This window comes from Eumetopias jubatus, unplaced genomic scaffold (assembly GCF_037043125.1).
Source record: "Eumetopias jubatus isolate StellerSeaLion01/CBP00866 unplaced genomic scaffold, mEumJub1_p1.0 scaffold_4, whole genome shotgun sequence".
In the NCBI taxonomy this organism is placed as follows: domain Eukaryota; kingdom Metazoa; phylum Chordata; class Mammalia; order Carnivora; family Otariidae; genus Eumetopias; species Eumetopias jubatus.
Window position 1 is genome coordinate 87,224,839 of NW_028274810.1, and position 19,097 is coordinate 87,243,935.

The 19,097-nt window shown below is 43.4% G+C and overlaps 1 protein-coding gene across 2 annotated transcripts in view; it reads right to left on the reverse strand.

Moving 5' to 3' along the window:
• Positions 1-19,097, reverse strand: part of ARID1A (AT-rich interaction domain 1A) — a 66,776-nt gene that overhangs the window by 34,725 nt on the left and 12,954 nt on the right. For both annotated transcript variants that reach the window (XM_028113906.2, XM_028113905.2), the window contains exons 2-4: positions 6,386-6,598; positions 4,590-5,042; positions 4,021-4,137 (exon numbers count right to left, since the gene is read on the reverse strand). In XM_028113906.2, the coding sequence (XP_027969707.1) occupies positions 4,021-4,137; positions 4,590-5,042; positions 6,386-6,598 (783 nt within the window). The remainder of the gene's footprint in view (positions 1-4,020; positions 4,138-4,589; positions 5,043-6,385; positions 6,599-19,097) is intronic.

The following is a 19,097-nucleotide window of genomic DNA, read 5'->3' on the forward strand; positions in this document are numbered from 1 at the left end:
CAAGAACCTTCTTACCATAAGGTGAAGTAGTAGCTATTTTACAAGACAGATGACAAACCCTAACCTCACTTCTTCCTAAGGCCACTGTCAGGAAGCACAAATGAATTAATCCATCTTCTAAAATGGAGTTTAGGCCTTCTCGTAACAGGCTGTGATACCTGCCTTGCCCTCGCATTGGAAAACAACAATCTTACAATATGGTCAAGCTGTCCCCTGTCAGACATACACTTTCTGAATGAACAACGTAATAAATACTGCTCAGGTTCATTCGTTCACTGAACTGGAGCCCAACTTATGCCAGGCACTATGATGGCCATGAACAAGACAGTCAGCCCTCACTGCACTTGTGTTAAATAAGTAATTGAAATTGCATTTGAGATAAATACTGACCAAAAACATGGGTGCTAAGACAGTCTATTTTAGCAAAGGAACCTGACACAGTTTGGATTAGTGGATCTCTACCAGGGCTACAAATCAGAATCACCAGGGGCAGCTTCTAACCATAGCAAAGACGAAGCCGCGTCAACCCCAAACAATTCAGAACTCTGTGAACCTCAGCCATTGGTTTTTAAAGAATATTTGCTCCCCAGGTAATTCTAACATGCAGCCAAGGTAGAAAACCACTGGTCTGGGGCATCATGAAATAAGATGTTAGGGGCAAAAAGGTCAGCAACACAGTGCCTGGACTGCCCTCCAGAAGCTTACCATCAAGTGGGAGAGACCCAAGTGCAGAGGTATCAGCAAATTGCTCTAGTGACGTGAAGCAAAGAAACCTCAGATATAGGATAGTGTTTCTCCTGGTATAAGGATGGGGAAGTGATCCCAGAGGGCTATATAAGGTGCTTTTACCTATGTTACCAAGGTTTGCTTTCTAAAGATGGGTCCTCAGGCACTGAATCATTCTTTATACCTTTTAATATGTCTTAAATACTGCAGGGTTTTTTGTTGTTGTTGTTTTTTAAATAAAAACTGACTTTAGTCAGTGAGGGCATCATAGAAATTACTTAAGCTGAGTTTTGACATTTGATTAAGAAGTTTTCTGAGGAAATAATCTTGAAGATGTAGTCTGAAATATGAACAAGAGGAGTTAGGAGGAAATGTGTATTAGGCTAAGGGAAGGGTCTGTGTAGAGGCCTAGAAGCAGAAAAAAGCATGGGGCCTTAAAAAACTGAGACAAAGTCATAATAACAAGGCAAAAGGCAAAAAAGGATGAAGTAGAGGTTCTCACAGTGCCATCCCTGGCCTAGCAACATCAGCAGCATCAAGGAATTTGTTAGAAATGCAAAGTCTCAGGCCTCATTCCAGACCATTCAGAAAGGGGGGCAGCCTACATAATATTAAGGATTTTGGATTTTATTCTAAGATTAATGAAAAATAGTTGAGAGGTTTTAAGTAGAGGGATAACATAATCAGGATAATAGCAGCTAAAGGGTTTGGCATTAATAGCTGAGCAAAAACTCCTCAAAATCTAATTTTTGTAATGATCAGGATCAGAAACGATAATGAGTCTTTAAATAAAGGGTCACAATCATAAAGCCCTTAGGGCTAAGTGGGTAAGGTGAATGAGTGAAGAGGGGATTGTGGAAAACTGGAGGCTGTCCTCCCGTCAGCCCAGCTTCTGTTCCGGAGAAAACACGAAGAGGTGCCCCATAAACATCTGCTGAGTGAAGGAATACACCAGCAAACCTAGGATCCCTTGACACAACTGTTTCAGAAAAGAGTGGGCCCCTTCTAGGGAATCCCGACTTCTCCTTTCTTCAAATGTGACCGTTTCCCAGCCTGGCTAGGCAAATCTGGCATCAAACCAAAATTTCAAAGAATAACCACCTTTTGTTTCTTAGTCCAAATAGCAGACGGATAAAAAGCAATTCAACAAACAAGACGCCAATAACCCAGCCAGCTTACCTCCCACATAGAGCTTCTACCACAGAGCAAATGACCCATTTGGATGAATCTATAGTAGAAGCCTGAGCTTGGGAATGCTCCTTGTGATAGGCTGCCCAGGAATAATCCTCCCCTGGGCCCACGAAGGTGCCAGTGCCTTCACTTCAGCGGGTCAAATCAGAAGCTCTGGATTTGACAGCACAAGGCTCTCAACCCTGAGAAGACATGCAATGTGTTTGTATGCTAGGCTTCTCAGGATTGAAAAATAACAAATACAGTTCTGCTGGAAGATTACTAGGAGCAAGCAGAAACTTTCTGATGGGGAGTAACTTAAAGCACTGGCAAAAATCCACTGATTTGGTTTCTTGCCACAGTAGCACCTCACCCAGATTTAGCTACAGACCACAGATGATGAGGGAGTAGTTTTACATTTCCGACTGAATCAAGTTAAAAAACACATCCCAGTGAAGTTTGGGATGCAGAAAAGGATTGCAACAGTCATTAATGAAAAGGCAACAAAGAAGGATTGCCTTATTCAGACACATCCTCACCCAATTCCTCAACTGAGAAAGTCAACAATCTCAGGGGTCCTATCTGACAGTGGTTATTCATTCTGGCCTGGGATGCCTGCACAACGGTACTGAGGGACTCTGGAAACCTTGCCCTACGCAGGTTATGGCTCAGAGATCTTCAGGGGAAGCCAGGAGAGGCTTCGTGATGAAGAAAGGCTTCATGATCAAGAGAGTTCCTGCCTCCTACCTATTCGTTAAAGATCCAGAGACGATTTTCTCCCAAGTCAGAATAACTGAAGAGATAGGCTTCAAATCGGAGAATAAAAATTCCAAAAGAGGGGTCCCTGGGTGGGTCAGTCATTAAGCATCTGCCTTCGGCTCAGGTCATGATCCCAGGGTGCTGGGATCGAGCCCCGCACTGGGCTCCCTGCTCTGCAAGAAGCCTGCTTCTCCCCCTCCCACTCCCCCTGCTTGTGTTCCCTCTCTCACTGTGTCTCTCTCTGTCAAATAAATAAATTAAAAAAAAATTTTTTTTTCAAAAGACTTTTTTATTTAGACATGTGTGGCTGAATTTCTATTTCTAAATACTAATTGAAGCAGGATTTGTAATGGAGGGTTTGCTACCAACGGTCTTACCAGATTTTAGAGCAGCCCATTTTATTCCTGGGCCCAGCAGATTAATTTTCAGAGCCTGACTTGCTCACATATAACCAGAGCTAAGACTAGGGGTAAATGTTCCCAGAACCAGTCTATTAACTAGTTGGTGCTCTCAGGTATCAAATAGAGTCCCTATGCCCTCTGAGATGATGATTAGAATCTCTGACATTTATGGAGTGCCCACAATGCATGAGCACTCTATTTTAACCTATCTCATGTTAATAACCACTCAATGAAGTGGGTACTTTTAGGTTCATTTTACAGATGCAAAAATGAAGGCAGGGGAAGGTTAAGTGACTTGCCCAAGGCTACAGAGTTAGTGGCTGAGTCAAAATGCAGACCCAGGAACTCTGGCTCTAGAGCCCTAGCTCTTCATCAGCAGACTGTACTGCCTTTCTCAGGATACAGTCAGTCCATCCATGAACAGCAATCAAGCATCTGGGCACCAAGCACTCTACTAGACAGAAGCACCTATTCACAAAAAATGATCAGAAAAACTGCTTTTACTCAGCCCATGCTCAATGGGAAAATCCATGCTGAATGCACCCCAGATTGTACCTCCTAGCTAAATATGAAGACAAAAACCTAGAAATTAAACCCTCGAAAATAAGGTCAAAACAACCCTGAAACTTCTCTCAACTTTGATGGAGAGCAGACAGTGCTTACAATATCTTCTTCTTCTCTGTCCCTTACCTGGGTCCACGTCTCTGAGCCCAAGATGTAAAAAATAAAACACAAAACCAAACAACTCTAAATAGAGATCACCAAACCTATTCCCCAGGCAGCCAGCCAAAACAGACATTCCACAAGGTCAGTCCATAAATTCCTATTTAGAATTTTCAACCTGAATTCAAGGAATAGCTCATTGTTTATTTAGGTCATATCACCAAAACATCCAACCAGAAACCAGTTTTCTTTGCTTTCCTCTCTGCCCCATCATCTTTTAGAGGTTGGCAAGAATACTCACAGGCAAGCTTGAGGGTCTTGACTGAAGACTCAGGTTCATATCTTCTTGCCCTCCCTTACTGGAGGTCATTGAGGGGGCTGAGGATGCCTGAGACCCAAATGAATCTTGAGATAACTCCTAAAATAAGAAAAACAAATGCTGTGAAGGCCTGGTATTGGTAAACCAGGCAAGTTTGCTTCATGGTGAAAGGGCTACAAGACTATCTCACAGAGGGCAGGTGGGAGCAAGAAACTGCCCAATTGTGCACAATATAATCTGAAGGCAGAAAAACACAAGGTGTGGCTCTTAAGACAAGAAGGTCAATGAGCACCAGGTGACATATGAAGGGTTGAATCACTATACTGTACACCTGAAACTAATATGACACTGTACGTTAACTAGCTGGAATTAAAATAAAAACTTAAAAATAAAGTTCAATCAATCCAGTTAGCATGTTTACCCAGAGTTTATTTAGTTGGTTTTTAAGTGCACATTAGAGACCCAATTTGTATGGCAAAGTTCTCCTGACACCATGCCCCAAGCTGTCTGTGGTCACACGCAGGGAAGGGCGGGAGGCTGGAGCACCTTACCTGTGGTGGAGGGAAGCGCTGCTGGGAATAGGCAGTTTGCTGTGGCTGCTGAGACTGGGGCTGAGGGTACGCAGCCTGCTGGGAGAGCGTCGAGGAGGCTGGCTGCTGAGGTTGCTGCTGCTGGTAGGGAGACTGTGCCTGCGGCTGTGAGTAAGGGGGCTGGCTCTGGGGGTGCTGTTGGGGGGTGGACTGCTGGGAGGGGTATGGAGTTGGGGACTGCTGATGTGGAGGCTGGGATGGCTGCTGGGAATAGGGAGGCTGAGAAGCCTGGAGCTGTGGGGGCTGAGACTGCGGCTGCTGCTGATAGGAAGGCTGGGCGTGAGGGTTCTGGGACGGCGGCTGCTGGGAGTAGGGCGGCTGCTGCTGCTGGGGGTGAGGACTTTGCTGGTTGTAATATGGAGTCTGGCCCTGCTGACCATACCCACTGGGGCCTTGTTGTCCGTAAGGAGGAATCTGTAGGAAAGGAAAGGATACTTTTAGCACAGACTCTTCTGGACGAAGGTATTCTGTCAGAAGACAGCCTGAGGATGGGTACAGGAAGCAGGCAAGCCAAGCTTCCCACTTAGAAGGCCCATAGTCTTTCCTACCGTCCCTCTCTACACTGAGCCAGGAAGGACAGCCCAGCTGGGTTACTAGTTGGTTTGTTTACAAGTGGACTGCATTCATCTACAGAAAACTTACAGTTTAATATTTGGGCAATTTACAAGAGTTCGAGAGCAGCCGTTTTCACCAGTGAACCTCCTCTTTATCATGGCCTAGACTGTTTTTGTAAGTGCTAGGAATCTGTATCCTAGCCACAACAAATGGTCAACAGCAGCCTGGCTTAGCTGACTAAAAACGTCGGGTTTAGTAACCCAGACAGTGTGCAAATCACTAAGCTACTCTGGTTCTCTTTTTCATTCAGTTTTCATTCAAAAAATATCTAAGAGCCTACTTGCTTACTTGTACCAGGCTCAATTCTAGACACTGGGGGTGTATCTGGCAAGTAGGCAAAAATAAAAACAACCAACCCACTAATACCCACCCATGTCTCCTCCATCTGCTCACTAGAAAAACAAACAAACAAACAAGCCCAAAAAAACAAACAAAAAAACCCCCCAGAGTGACAGCATCCTATTTTCCATTTTTAAGGGCATACTTTGTTTTAAAGTCTTAGAAGTTAGGTTTTATATTCTGTCCATCACCATTTTCAGTATGAGTATTACTCAAATATAAATGATAGAAAATGCTGTCAAAACAAAAAATGACAATAAAAAGATAATGGTGCAGATGGCCAGACAAAAGGAGATGAGAGAAATCTTAACATTTATAACAGCACTGTTAGCATCGCTACCGTTCAATCTTCCCCTTTTCTTCTATTCCCAGTCCCTCCTACTAATCTTTCATTTTAAATCAGACAGCTATACATCGAAGGCCTTGGGAAACATGAAGGGCCTTTTCCATCCCCAGGGCACATGGCACGAAGGGCTTTTCTTGATTGCAGCGGATAGGTGCCTGGCCCCTGCCTTTTTTCCCCCACCTCCTTTGGAGATCACTACTCAGTAGGTACAAGCAGGCCAGTCAGATCAAAGGACACAGATATGTACAGCCTAAGGCCAGGGAACAGTCTTTCTTTGAGCAAACATGGGATGATGCCCACAACCTCGGCCTTGTAAGCAGCATACTGTAGACAACTGAGCTCAATGGCCTATGCTCCTTTTGAGAGGTTTAGATGCCAAAGACTCATTCTGATTCTACAGCGCAAGACCAGATCATGGACAGCAACAAGGGTTAAGGTAATTGGAGTCACCATCTACCTGCTGTGCATAAGAGAGGCTGCCCATGGCACTCTGCGCCCGGCCCTGCATGGCCATCGGGTACCGCTGCGGGGTCTGGGACCCATATGGCTGCCCTGGGTACCCATGTCCTTGCTGCGGTCCTGATGAAGGTCCCTGTTGTTGCGAGTATGGGTTAGTCCCGCCATATGGCTGAGGTCTCATCTTGCCCATCTGATCCATTGGACTGGATGGCTACAAAATAAAAAGCATTTCATTAACCTGAAGCTTTGATAGCCTCTGGCCAGTATGAACATAAACCCAAGCGTACAGGTCTGTATGCCACATAGGAAAACAGTTACTGTGAGAAAGTAGTGGTACAGACCCAGTAATCCTTGGGCAAGTCATTTAACCTTCCTCATAACCTTGATTTTACCATATGTGAAATGAAAATACCACTATGAAAGCTATGTACTACTTTGTAAGTGAGGTACTATTTGAGATCCCAGGGACAGGCCAGGTGTGGAACATGAATTTATGTACTCTCTGGTGCAGAAAATCAGAACAAAGGCCCTTCAGTCGGGAAAGGACGGTGCTGCTATTATACTCTGCCATGATCCTGTTCAACACCACCAAAACTAATAATACTTCAATACTGTGGCTGGGGATTCAAAAACATAAGCATCCAGACGCTTCCATTCTTTCAATAGTGGAATCTTTTTTCTTGCGTATCTGTAGCTTGTTTACACTATGGCAAAATGGCACAAGCACTTAAATTTATGCTTTCTTCTAAATGGATAACATGGCTAAGTTATAGTTGTTGACTCTGAATTTAGAGCCTTGGGCATCTCAACTGAAAAGTTCATCTCCTAAGAGTTTGAATGTGTAAGGAGGATAGAACTTTTGCTTCCTTAAAGGACAAGATATAGAGGTACACCAGTAATGGAAACTCAAAGTACACTTCACAAGTATTTGGCTACAAACATAGCTTTCTTTCAGCTCTTTGTGGGACAACAGGTTCAATCAGCTCATTCACTTTCTGACATAACTCTATCCTACTGGAGCTATATATGACAGAGCCCAGCATGTTTTCCAGTCAGAGATGCCTACCTATATTTATTGGGGGGGGTCCCCTAAAAACCTTAAACAGATACACCCGAGTTGAAGAGTAGGCCTGGACTTAACACAAAACTTGAAAACTGAACCTTAAATTGGGAATGGGGAATAGATATTAACACTCTGGGCCTGAGTATCATTAGCTCTCAAATTAAGGAGTTCAGTGGTTCTTGAACTTTAGCATGCATCAAAATCACCTAGAGGGCTTTTTAAAACACAGACTGATGAGACCCACCCCCGGGGTGTCTGATTCTATAGGTTTAGGGTCGGGCCTAGGCTACACAGTTGTAATAGTTCCCCAGTGAGGTTGATGCTGCTGGTCCAGGGGCCACACTTTAAGAACCACTGGTCTGGATTATACCTAGGGTCCCTTCCTGTTCTGCTTTTCTGTAATTAATATTCTATAATTTAAGGTGGATAAGACCTTAAAAAACAACAAAAGCCCTCAAAGACAAGGGGAGGGGGAGGCACATTCAGATAACTGGTTCTCTGTACATGTCTTTTTTTTTTTTTTAATGTTTTCTTTTCTTTTTTTTAATTTTTTAAAATTTATTTATTCATGAGAGTCAGAGAGAGAGAGAGAGAGAGAGGCAGAGGCAGAAGCAGGCTCCCCACTGAGCAGGGAGCCGGACGCAGGGCTCGATCCCAGGACCCTAGGATCATGACCTGAGCCGAAGGCAGATGCTTAACCATCTGAGCCACCCAGGCGCCCCTCTGTACATGTCTTTTTTAGGGGGCAGAGTACTACCTAAGAGTTTTATAATAGAGGGAAAGTTGAGCTGTCATGAGGAAAATAGATAAGACAAAAAGCCATAGAAACTATCCTTCTAAACACCAAAAGGAAAAAAAGCAGAGGCAAAATTCTTAGGCTGCAACAAAGTCAGCTAAAAAGGTAACAGGGAGGATGGACGCACCCTTTAAGTTTCTAAACTATAGTGAACCACAGTAAAACTGTATCCCAAATCACTACTACATGTCAATATTATTAAAGTGCTGTTTCCAACAATCATACCCACAAATTTTGGCCCAAGTCTTGCCTCTGTATCAGAAGCTCCAATAAAATCTCAGTCATTAATTTTGGAGCTACATGAATTCTTTTGGGACTCTTTAGGAAATTCAAATTTAACAACAACTGGACTACTAAGTAATAAACAGCATGTGATCTTCCCCAGATACACCTGGCAATGAAGCCAAAACATCACCAGTCTCTCCCGTAAAGAGCTCAGGGGCTTACACAGCCACATTATGCCACCAGATCCTCAGCTCATCCCCAAGTGCAGCTGCTGTCCACGTGGCCCCCAGGTGAAGAGACTACATTTGCTCAACAGAAAGACCAGCCCACTCTAGGTATCTCTGTCAATCCAGGTCTCCCCACAACACAAGAGGGGCAGTCATTACCATGGTTACTGTGGAGCTTCTAGAGCAGTAGCTATCAACCAGGGCTACAGATCAGAATTTTCTGTGAGGCTGCACAAATGCCTGGGTGTCTCCCCACAGATTCCAAGTTAGTGAGTCTGGAAGGGCTTGGGTTCCCTGACCCCCTCACCCCTTAAGATCCTTGAATGATTCTAACGTATACTACTAAGTGAGATCTAGAGACATACTGTCCAATAAAATTTTCTGTGACATGTGACTATTAGGTACTTGATATATGGCTAGTGTGACTGAGGAACTGAATTTTTTTTTTTTAAGATTTTTTATTTATTCATTTGAGAGTGAGAGAGAGCCAGCTGGAGCACAAGGTGGGGGGCACGGTACAGAGGCAGAAGCAGACTCCACTTGAACAGGGAGCCCAACGCCAGGCTCGATCCCAGGACCCTGGGATTAAGACCTGAGCCAAAGGCAGACACTTAACCGACTGAGCCACCCAGGTACCCCGGAACTGAATTATTTTTATTTACTTTTAATTATATTCAAATAACCACATGTAGCTAGTGACTATCATACTAGACTGCACAGTTTAGAGCAGTGCTCACAAATCATTTTCATCTTTCCCTGTTCACCAATAGCTCCAAAATTCCTGTCTACATCCTGTACAGTACTGCATAGAAAGTGCAAAGAATGTAGTAAATCTATAGACTTGGGTTCAAATCCTAACTCTATCACTGTCTGATCTTGAGCATAAGTCCATCTAAACAGTGAAAAGTTTTTCACCTAAAATACACATAACTTGGAGTGCCTGGGTGGCTCAGCTGGTTAAGCATCCGACTCTTGGTTTCAGCTCAGGTCAGGATCTCAGGGTTGTGAGACCCAGCCCCGCACCAGGTTCTGCACTCAACAGGGAGTCTGGGATTCTCTCCCTCTCCTTCTGCCCCTCCCCCACAATCTGTCTCTCTCTCTCTCTCTCTCTCTCTCTCTCTCTCTCATAAATAAATAACTAAATATTAAAAATAAAGGGCACCTGGGTGGCTCAGTTGGTTAAGCGACTGCCTTCGGCTCAGGTCATGATCCTGGAGTCCCTGGATTGAGTCCTGCATTGGGCTCCGTACTCGGCGGGGAGTCTGCTTCTCCCTCTGACCCTCCCCCCTCTCATGTGCTCTCTCTCTCACTCTCTCTCTCAAATAAATAAATAAAATCTTTAAAAAAAAATAAAAATAATAAAATGCACATAACACACTACACACAGTGCCATTTAAATGCCCAGTAAATAGTGGCTATTATCGATAATAATAAATAGCGCTTCTGCCTGGCTCTAGAGCCCTCCAGTGTGCTCCAGTTCTACACATTTGTCAGTGCTCAGCTCTACACAATGGTATCCTGCCTTGCCCTCCTGTCCACAATGGCTTCCACGAGCAGAAACCCAATCCTTCAACATGAAGGCACTTGCCATTCTTCAGCACACTGATCTCTCACATTTCTAAATCTCCTATAGTAAATTCAGTCAGAATTGTAAGATTGGCATTTAGTTGTCTAGTTAACTGAGTGCATCTCTCAAGATTATGTTCTAGGAAGCCAGAGATCGGGTGTTTTACCTTGAAAATCATCCCCCTCCAGCCCCTGCCACAGACCCCAAGTGCAGAGCTAGGGCTCAGTAACATCAATGTGCTAGGCTGCCCTACTGTAAGTAGTAGGTAGGGGATACTATGGGGAGAAAGCCCAGATCAAACCATCTAGCCACAGGGTTAGGGACACACCCTAAACCAGGTTATGACTTTGAGGGAAGAAAAAAAATGTGGACTGAACTGAAAGAAAAAAAGAGGGCAGGGTAGAACGAACAGCCAAGGGAGAACAAGCACACTTTTGAGAAGAGTCTTATGTGCCATGCTATACCAGAGAGGTCTTCAAACTGCAAAGGCATACCCAAACACAGCTTAGAAACAAAAGGCTAAAAGCAAGTTACCTTTTCCTCTGTCATATCTAGGGTCCTGTACTACCAGTGGAGGACAGTTACTTAGAGGGGGCTAGTTAATAAAGGTTTCAAGGATTCCTTCGTCAACTTTAGGAAATCTTTGCAGACCAAAAAATAAATGCAACTCAAAGAAATTCTAATTTTAAAAATAAAATTAAGACATTTCCCCTTCCTGGACATCAGGTTTCTTACCCCCTCCCTCACCAAAGGTTTATAATCAGCAGAGTATGCAGCTTTGCAAACTAAAACATATTCAGGTCAAACGATCTGGCTACTCTGGTCTCATGTCAAAGTTCAACATCTGCTCATATTAGAAGGGGAGGTAAGCAGAGACGTAACTCACACTTCTGACATTTAAAACCATTGTGAAAGATTTGTGATTTGCAGTTATAGATGAAATGCCATCTTACAATCTCTCATAACAGAGAGGGGGCCTTAAATCACCACTAATCAGTTTTATTGGAAAACAGCAATTTCAAGCCAGAAAAATCCCTGCTACATGCAAGACAGAAAAGCCAGTATCAGCAGTCTGCAGGCACCAAGGAAGAGGCAGGGAATGGGAAACACCAAACTCTGGCTGCAAAGAGCCAGAGATTCCACTCTGGGAATGATGGAGAGGAAATCCTTTCAATGGGAAACCACAGGAGTAGATTACTGTGATGATACTTCAAAAGCAAAGGCTCTGCCACAAAGACACATAAATGAGAGGAAAATGATGCCCCTTGATCAGGGAAGTTGGGCCCCTTGCTATCTACTCTCCTGAATTCATAAAAAAATTTTTTAAGAGGGGGGAGGAGCCATAAGGAAAAAAAAATCCATCTCCATCCACCAATTATCTCTTTCCAGATCACTGGCCGTGTTACAAACCGCCTGCCAAGTAAAATGCATCAAAAGATGCAGTTTAGGGGCATCAAAGGCAGGGATGCCTAGTGGGCTGCACCCTCTGAATATATTCAGAACAGCTTGTAGACTAACCATTTGCACAGAGTCCCCCTATTCCAAGCAGAAGGAATTACACGCCCCTCCAGACCGATGAGCTAATAGAATCCCTGACAACTTCTTATTGCACCAAGGAAAGCCATAACAACCCTCAGGATTGCTGAGATATAACAAACTGGGCTTCAAATTCTCCAACTTCTGACCATGAGTGATGGTGAAGAGAGCAGAGACCACCACCCCCAATGCCCTCTCCTTCAAACTTCCAAACAGAAAGATACTATTCACCAAAATGTATCACACCATGTTCCCGTGGCACCAAGAAAGATCAGCTTAATTTTCTTGAAATAAAAGTCCAACTGAGGAAAGCTCCAGGCTTCGGTCTCAATCCAAAGATACAGGAAGAAAGTGCCCAGGCAACAAACCTAAGGAGGCAGATTTGGTACCCAAAGACTGGCAAGAACAGGAGTGGAGAGGGATGGGCCAGGGCTGAGGAAAAGCTGTCCATCAGAGAGGAGAAGTCTTGACTACCACTTGTACTGTCATCCTAAATGCCAACTAGCTGGGGCCAGAATAAACTTAGTGCCATAACCTGGAATTTGGACATCTAAATATTATTTCTTACTCCTTGTGCTTTCAATTCATTCCTGGCCAGATTTGTTGTATGACTTTTAATAATAACAATAAAAAAAAAAGCATCCCTGGCTCTTTAACCGAAAGAACCCCCTAATTGATTCCCACAGTAATTAACCTGCATTTTACCTCAGAGAGCGGTAGTTAAGGAAGTCGGCACTGCTATTTATAACTCATCTCAAATTGAGGGCAGACTGCCTAAAATCTAACACATCCCAGCTGTACTCCTGTTTGAACTGGGGCCAAGGGAATTTTTTAAAGCAATCTTGGCACCGAATGAATGACACCAACAGTATGAGAGCGCGAGCGGTTGTGTTGTGGTGACGTAGCACTGGAGGTGGAATGGGAGGGGGCCAGTGTACTGTGATCCCTCTCGTGCACGCCTGCTTCTTGCTGAGTCCCAGTACAGTAAGCTGGGAACCGCCCACTGAGAGCCAAACACAGGAAAAGGCTTTTCCTGTGGAACGCCTTGAAGTGAGAAACACATGGCTAATCTGCATAAACGCGAAGCCACACCGCCCCTGCCAGGAAGGTTAGTGCTCGTAATCTCTGGCCATGAAGCTGGCTGCCTGGGAGGACTTGGACTGGCGCCTGATAACCCAGAAAGAGCCGAGAGAACAGATGGGTAAGGACCCCGGCAGAAAACAGCCCCGGGTCACGTGACTCGCCACATGGCCCCGCCAGCACAAACTATTGTCTGGCTGCGGAGCTCCCATACAAAGGCACCCGGCCTCAGCTTCCTGTGATTACAGGGACAGGCGGCAGCTGTTGATCCAGTTCCCGTTTGGGACCCTCCCCTGTGGAGGGGCAGTCCAGGCAGGGACAAATATAAAAGGTAAGGCCTCTCCCAATCAACGCTTTCAGCGTCCCCCAAGCTCCACGTGGCTCCACTGGGATCCTAGGATGGACAGAGTAGACTCCCCTAAAAAGAATCACCCTTTATACCCTGGTACACATTAGCTAGTCAGAATAAATCATTCTCACGGTGCCCTCTTCCCTGGCCACACAAACATCTGTATCCAAAGCCTCCTCATCCTTTTCTTACTCTTCCAGTATTTCATAGTTTTGAAAACTGGTCAAGGATCCCTACCTGAACTGAAGAGAAACTGCCCAGAAAGCTGCTTGAGTTCCATCCCCAGACTCTGCCTCTTAAAATAAAGAGACTTCCTTCATTTTGTTTTGCATTTTAAACAGTCAGGTTTCCCTGTCTGTGACCTAGGACGACAATAAGACATTCCTTAACCTCCTATTTTGCCTCACCAGAGACATTATTTTAGATTTTCTGAAGCTAAGTTGACGACAGGAAAAGAAAAATATCTCTTCAGACATACCAGCACCTGACCCAGGAAATCAAACCCACTCGGCCTAAGATTCTTAGCTTTCTTAACCTGATAATCACACCCCACATTTTCTACTTTACAAGAGATGGAAAACAATTCATTCTAGTTCTAGTTCATTCAAGTTCTAAATAAACTGGTCATCTGCCTATGGTGAGAGAGAAATTAACAACTACCACTCCAAAGAGATTTAAAAAAAAAAAATCTTTCAAAATTGAATATAAATTTAAAAATCCAAATTCAGGGGCGCCTGGGTAGCTCAGTTAAGTGTCTGCCTTCAGCTCAGGTCATGATCCCGAGGTCCTGGGATCGAATCCCACATCGGGCTCCCTGCTCATTGGGGAGTCTATTTCTCCTCTCCCTCTGCCCACCTGTGTTCTCAAATAAATAAATAAATACATAAATACATAAAATCTTAAAAAAAGAATCCAAACTCAATGAAAAGTTCTATCAACCCTATTCTGTTTACAGAAATAATTCTAGAAGATTAGGGCATGTTCCTCTTTGCAGACAAAGAACTCATTTCAAAGCCACCACCTGAAGCACCAGCCTGACCAAACCCCTAGGAGGGGTTGCAACCAGACATCAGACTTGATCTTCCAACCAATACTGTCTCTAAAACTGATAGAGAACAAGGGGCTTCTCTCCCTGGCTCAGAGATATTTAGGCTACTGTGCTCCATCCTTCCAGATCAGATGATCAGAGAAAACTTACTAAGGGTAGAAAAAAAAAAAGAGACCAATGGGGTAACAGTCATTAAATCATCTAGCAAAACTCAAAACAGATTATGAGAGCCAACTGTAATAACCACCTCACAGCTGTCCACCCAAAAGAGGCATGCCAGAAAAACCACAACCAGGTGCTGGTATTTTATTTCTTCTTTGGTTCCAGAAAGAGCCCTTCAAGTAGTGCAGCAACAGCACCAAGCTAATGAACTCAACAAATGATAAACTCCTTCTCATCCAGAGCACTTTCATTAGCCACCTTTCATAGAGAAAATGCTCTTCTGAAAATGATGAAGATCACTTTTTTGGAAGACCAAATTTAGCTAACCAATCTCTCCCATTTCCAATGAATTACAAAAGCCTCTGAGGAAACCACACAACTTCTTGAGAAAGAATTCCTCTTTAGGTACTGCTTCAATCCCAGGTTTTAAAAACAGGAGGGCCCCAAGAAGATGATTAAACAGGAACTGAAATGCCATTTGATAAAATTAAACATCCCCTTCTTTACAACTTTTTAATCTCAAGAGTAAGGCAGGAGCACAACATGGTGAAAAGTACTAGACTGAGAGGACATCTGGGTCCCCCTCCCAGTTTTCTGACCAATTCCCTGGGGTGGGCTGTGGGGGGTGGGGAAGGGTGGCAGCGAAGCACTAGCCAGGTTGTACCTTAACCTCCTCAGCAACACAATGGAATCCTGCCCTCCAGATTCTGAATCAGCAGCTCTGGGACAGGGCCAGGAATCTCCTTAGGCAATTCTCATGTCCAGTCTGGGAGCATTTGGGCCATGTGCCCTCTTTCCAAAACTCCTCCCATCTCCAGTACCAAGTGACTCTAGAATTCAGATGCACGTTCAGCTTCCTTAGCCAAACAATGGTCTGAAGAGGGCAGAGCGTGGCCAACAGAGAAACCACCAGGAATGCACCTCAGATTCCCAGATTCCTAAATAAGCAGCATTCTCAGTTAAAGCCAAGCTTTCCCAAATTCCTATACCGAGTCCCTGCGATGTCTTGTTCACCTAAACATGTTATCACTAACATACTATATACTTTACTTATCCTGCTCATGTTCTGTATCCCAGGCTAGCATATAAGCTCCAGGACGGTGAAGATGTGTGTGTAAAGCAAACTTTCCTCCTTTAAAAGTAGGAAAGGAAAGGGGACTGTGGAAGAGAAAGTGAAATTCTAGAGGCCTTGCAATTCCTAACCTCGGTGGTGCAGAGGAAATGCTTTGGCCCTGGGTGGCCAGTCCTACACAATGGTTAAGAGCTCTGCCCTTGCAAGGCCTTCAACTTCTCTTGTCCCTTAGTTTCTACATCAACAGAATAGAGACAATAGTAGTAGCACCCTCCGGGCTGAATAAGTGAGTTAATACCTTAAAACAAAACCCTCTTCTTCAAACCAGCTGGACATGCTCTGGCCTCACCCATCTCTCCACCACGAATACTCTTTCTTCAGGTATTAGGATAGCTCTCTTCCACATCAAGTAACACTTTCACTTGGCCTTCCCTGGTAAACCCACCCAAAATTTCGATCCTGCACACCTCTTAGACCTAGTCCATTGTTAACCTTTCTCCCAAGCATGTATCACTAGAATACTCTATGGTTTACTATTTATCTTGTTTAATGTTCATAGTCTAAACTAAAATATATAAGCTAGTGGGTATGTGTCTAGAGGTACTAGAGGTGGATGTGTGTTTAACTGACTGCTATATCCTCTAGCACCCAAAATGTTAGCTATTATCATCCTACACAAGTCCCAAATTTCTAGAAGCAAAGCAGAACACTTAAGGTCTGGTCCCATATACTCAAGACCAGAAACCCAAAGTGGTCAATCAGAGGTTAGCTAACAAATAAATTGAAATTATGCTTTTTAAAAAAAGAGAAAAAGCACAGGCTTTGATACTACACTGAGCAAGTCACTTCCCTTGGCACCAGAACCATCGTAAAATGGGGATTAAAAACTGTCTAACAAAGATAAAAGACAGTTGAAATGATCAAATATGTGAAATGCTTGTTAACGTACCAGTTCATAAACTACACGTACAACAGACATTACTTCCCTTTACCCTCAATGAGAGAAAAAGCAGAATGGGTTGAAAGCAGTTTCAAAATACCTGCTTAAAAATCAAGAACACACAAGTCGGACATCAAAAGGGTTGATCAGTCCAGTTTTCAACCTCTACCTACTTTCAGTCTGTTCTCCCAAAGGAATCCCAAAGAATCTCCTCCCAAGAATCCTGACAGTAAAGCCCAATAGTTTTCAACCAGAACAAACCCCTGAGAAGTGTTTGGAAATAAATGTATGAAAGTGCCTTTTTTTTTTTTTTTTTTTGGTTATCACATCAACTCTGTGGTGCTACTGGCATTTATTACCTGGGGAGCAGGATGCCAAATGTCCTGCAATGCATCTCCACACAAAGAAGAGCCTCGGTGAGAAACAATGGACTCTAGCCCATTACAAGTCCAATCTTAGATGGAGAATTTCCTGTAACACTTGACCCTGGAGCAGTGAAGGGAAAGGGAATCAGAACTGACCAGTACCCATCCCAAGAGCCCAACATTATAAAGCCACCCAGTAGCCAAGGTAATTACAAATAAAAATTTACTTTAAAAAAATAGCTGGAAGATAATTTACTGAAGGTGGTACTTCTCCTCCAGCACATTTATTAAAATTCAATTACGGTTATTTGTAATTATTTACTTACATCTTTCCCCACTAGAAAGTACTCCATGGAAGCAGAAATTATGAATCCTATGTTCACAACACAGTGACTGATACATTGTAGAAGCTCATTTAAGTACTTGTTGCATTACTATAAGCAACCTTCAAATGGAAGGTAGGTACTCACAGGTTTTCCAAAAAAAGTTCTACCATAAGACTTCTTATATTGGCAAGTAAGTCAGTAACAGGATTGGGCAATTAAGTGAGCTAAAAAGTTATTATCCCCAAAATTCCTGAGAAATGGGAAATATGATCAAAGTCTAGGAAATCTTAATGGTATGCAAGAAAGATAGGTTGGGATACTGCATCCCAGTAGTGCTCAATAATTAAAAACAATGTATAGACCTTGCTACCCACATGAGGTGGTATGGGTTGACACCAGGAAAAGGTACTTCCTCCCACAAACCATTCTTTGGTGTTTCTATTAGGGAAAGGACCTTAGTGTGGATGGACCACAAGCCCAACTGAGTGGCACAGTTTTGTAGACATTTTCTGCCCTGCTTACTTGTCCCTTAACATTAGGTGATATGGTATACTTAAGGAATACACAGAGAGCCAAGGGTCATGTAACCTTATAAACAGAGCTTCACCCAGGAGGGTACATAGCAACTTTTCAATAAAGACAACACTTTTAAATCACACCTACTTCTTCTGACCTAGTTTCTAAAATACTCCTTCTTCCATATTAAACTGCTTCGCAGATAACTGCTCAAAAACAAACAAAAAAGGCAAAGGCAAAAACTGCTCCTAGTCGCAAAACTTTAAGGCCTCATTTGCTTTCTCTTTAAAAGCTCTCGTTTTCCCCCACTCCCTTTATCTATAATTCCAAACTTGGACTGGTCTTGCATGGGTTATATAAAAAGATCCTAAATTTCTCTAAGTGCACAGTTCTACATCCTGCCAAAATTTCTCCTTCTGTACTAAAAAAGGTATCTGTGACACATCACTGAGCTGTAGGAACTTGATTTACATGCAGTCGGAGATTCCGTTTGTCATCAATCCAATCAAGTCCTGTAAAGACGCTGAGAAGCAGCAATGCCACTGTGTTTTTTCAATTCCTAGGGCTGCCTTGGACCACTTTCCAAAAATGCCAGTCTTTCACCTGGTCCCCCTAAGTCCACTCTGAACAATCAAATAAGTTAAAGAATGGCCCAGGGCACAGCCAACCTTATTAAGATTATAGGTGCCTCCAAATCCTCAGGCGTTTTTAAGGTCAGCAATTTGCTGAATGAAGAGCCATACGGTCCTATAAATACTCCAGTTCTTTTCAAAGCTCCAAAAGTACATTAGTACCAACCTCCTCTACACCACTGTTCACACAAATGTGTACCGGAAGACCCCAGCTGGCTTCATCATTTATACCAGAAATATACCTGGACCAGACCAAAGTTACTAAGCTATCTTTTCTGAAGTTTGTCTCTCCTCTTTATTTCCTATCTCTGGCCAATATAATCAAATTGAGATGGATACCTGGCACGCTGAATTATGCAAATCGAGCTGAAATTTATCTTTTCCTCACCCCCCCATCCCCAAGTCTGTTTCAGTTTTAGCTCATACACTCTTTGGAGATTGTCTTACTCAAGGCACACGGAATTTCTTTTTGGTGAAATGTGCCTGGGTGGATGAACCCAGCTTTCTCAATGTCATTTTATTTTAACCCAAAATACCATAATGAGACCACATATTGGTCACTTGAGGTTTTATGTAGGGGTTTTAAAGAAACCGATTCAAAGCTGCATTGGGAGAGCAGAGGATTCAAATCACAGACTAGAAAGAAAAACAAAAATGTTACAATCTGTCCTGTACCAACACAACCCCAAAAACAGATTAAGGAGGGCTAAGAAACAGTCTCCAGGCCAAAGGCAATAAAGTGGAAAAGAGAATAGAAGAGATACAGATCATTTAGGGAAAACTTCTGTTTATTAATTAGACAAAGG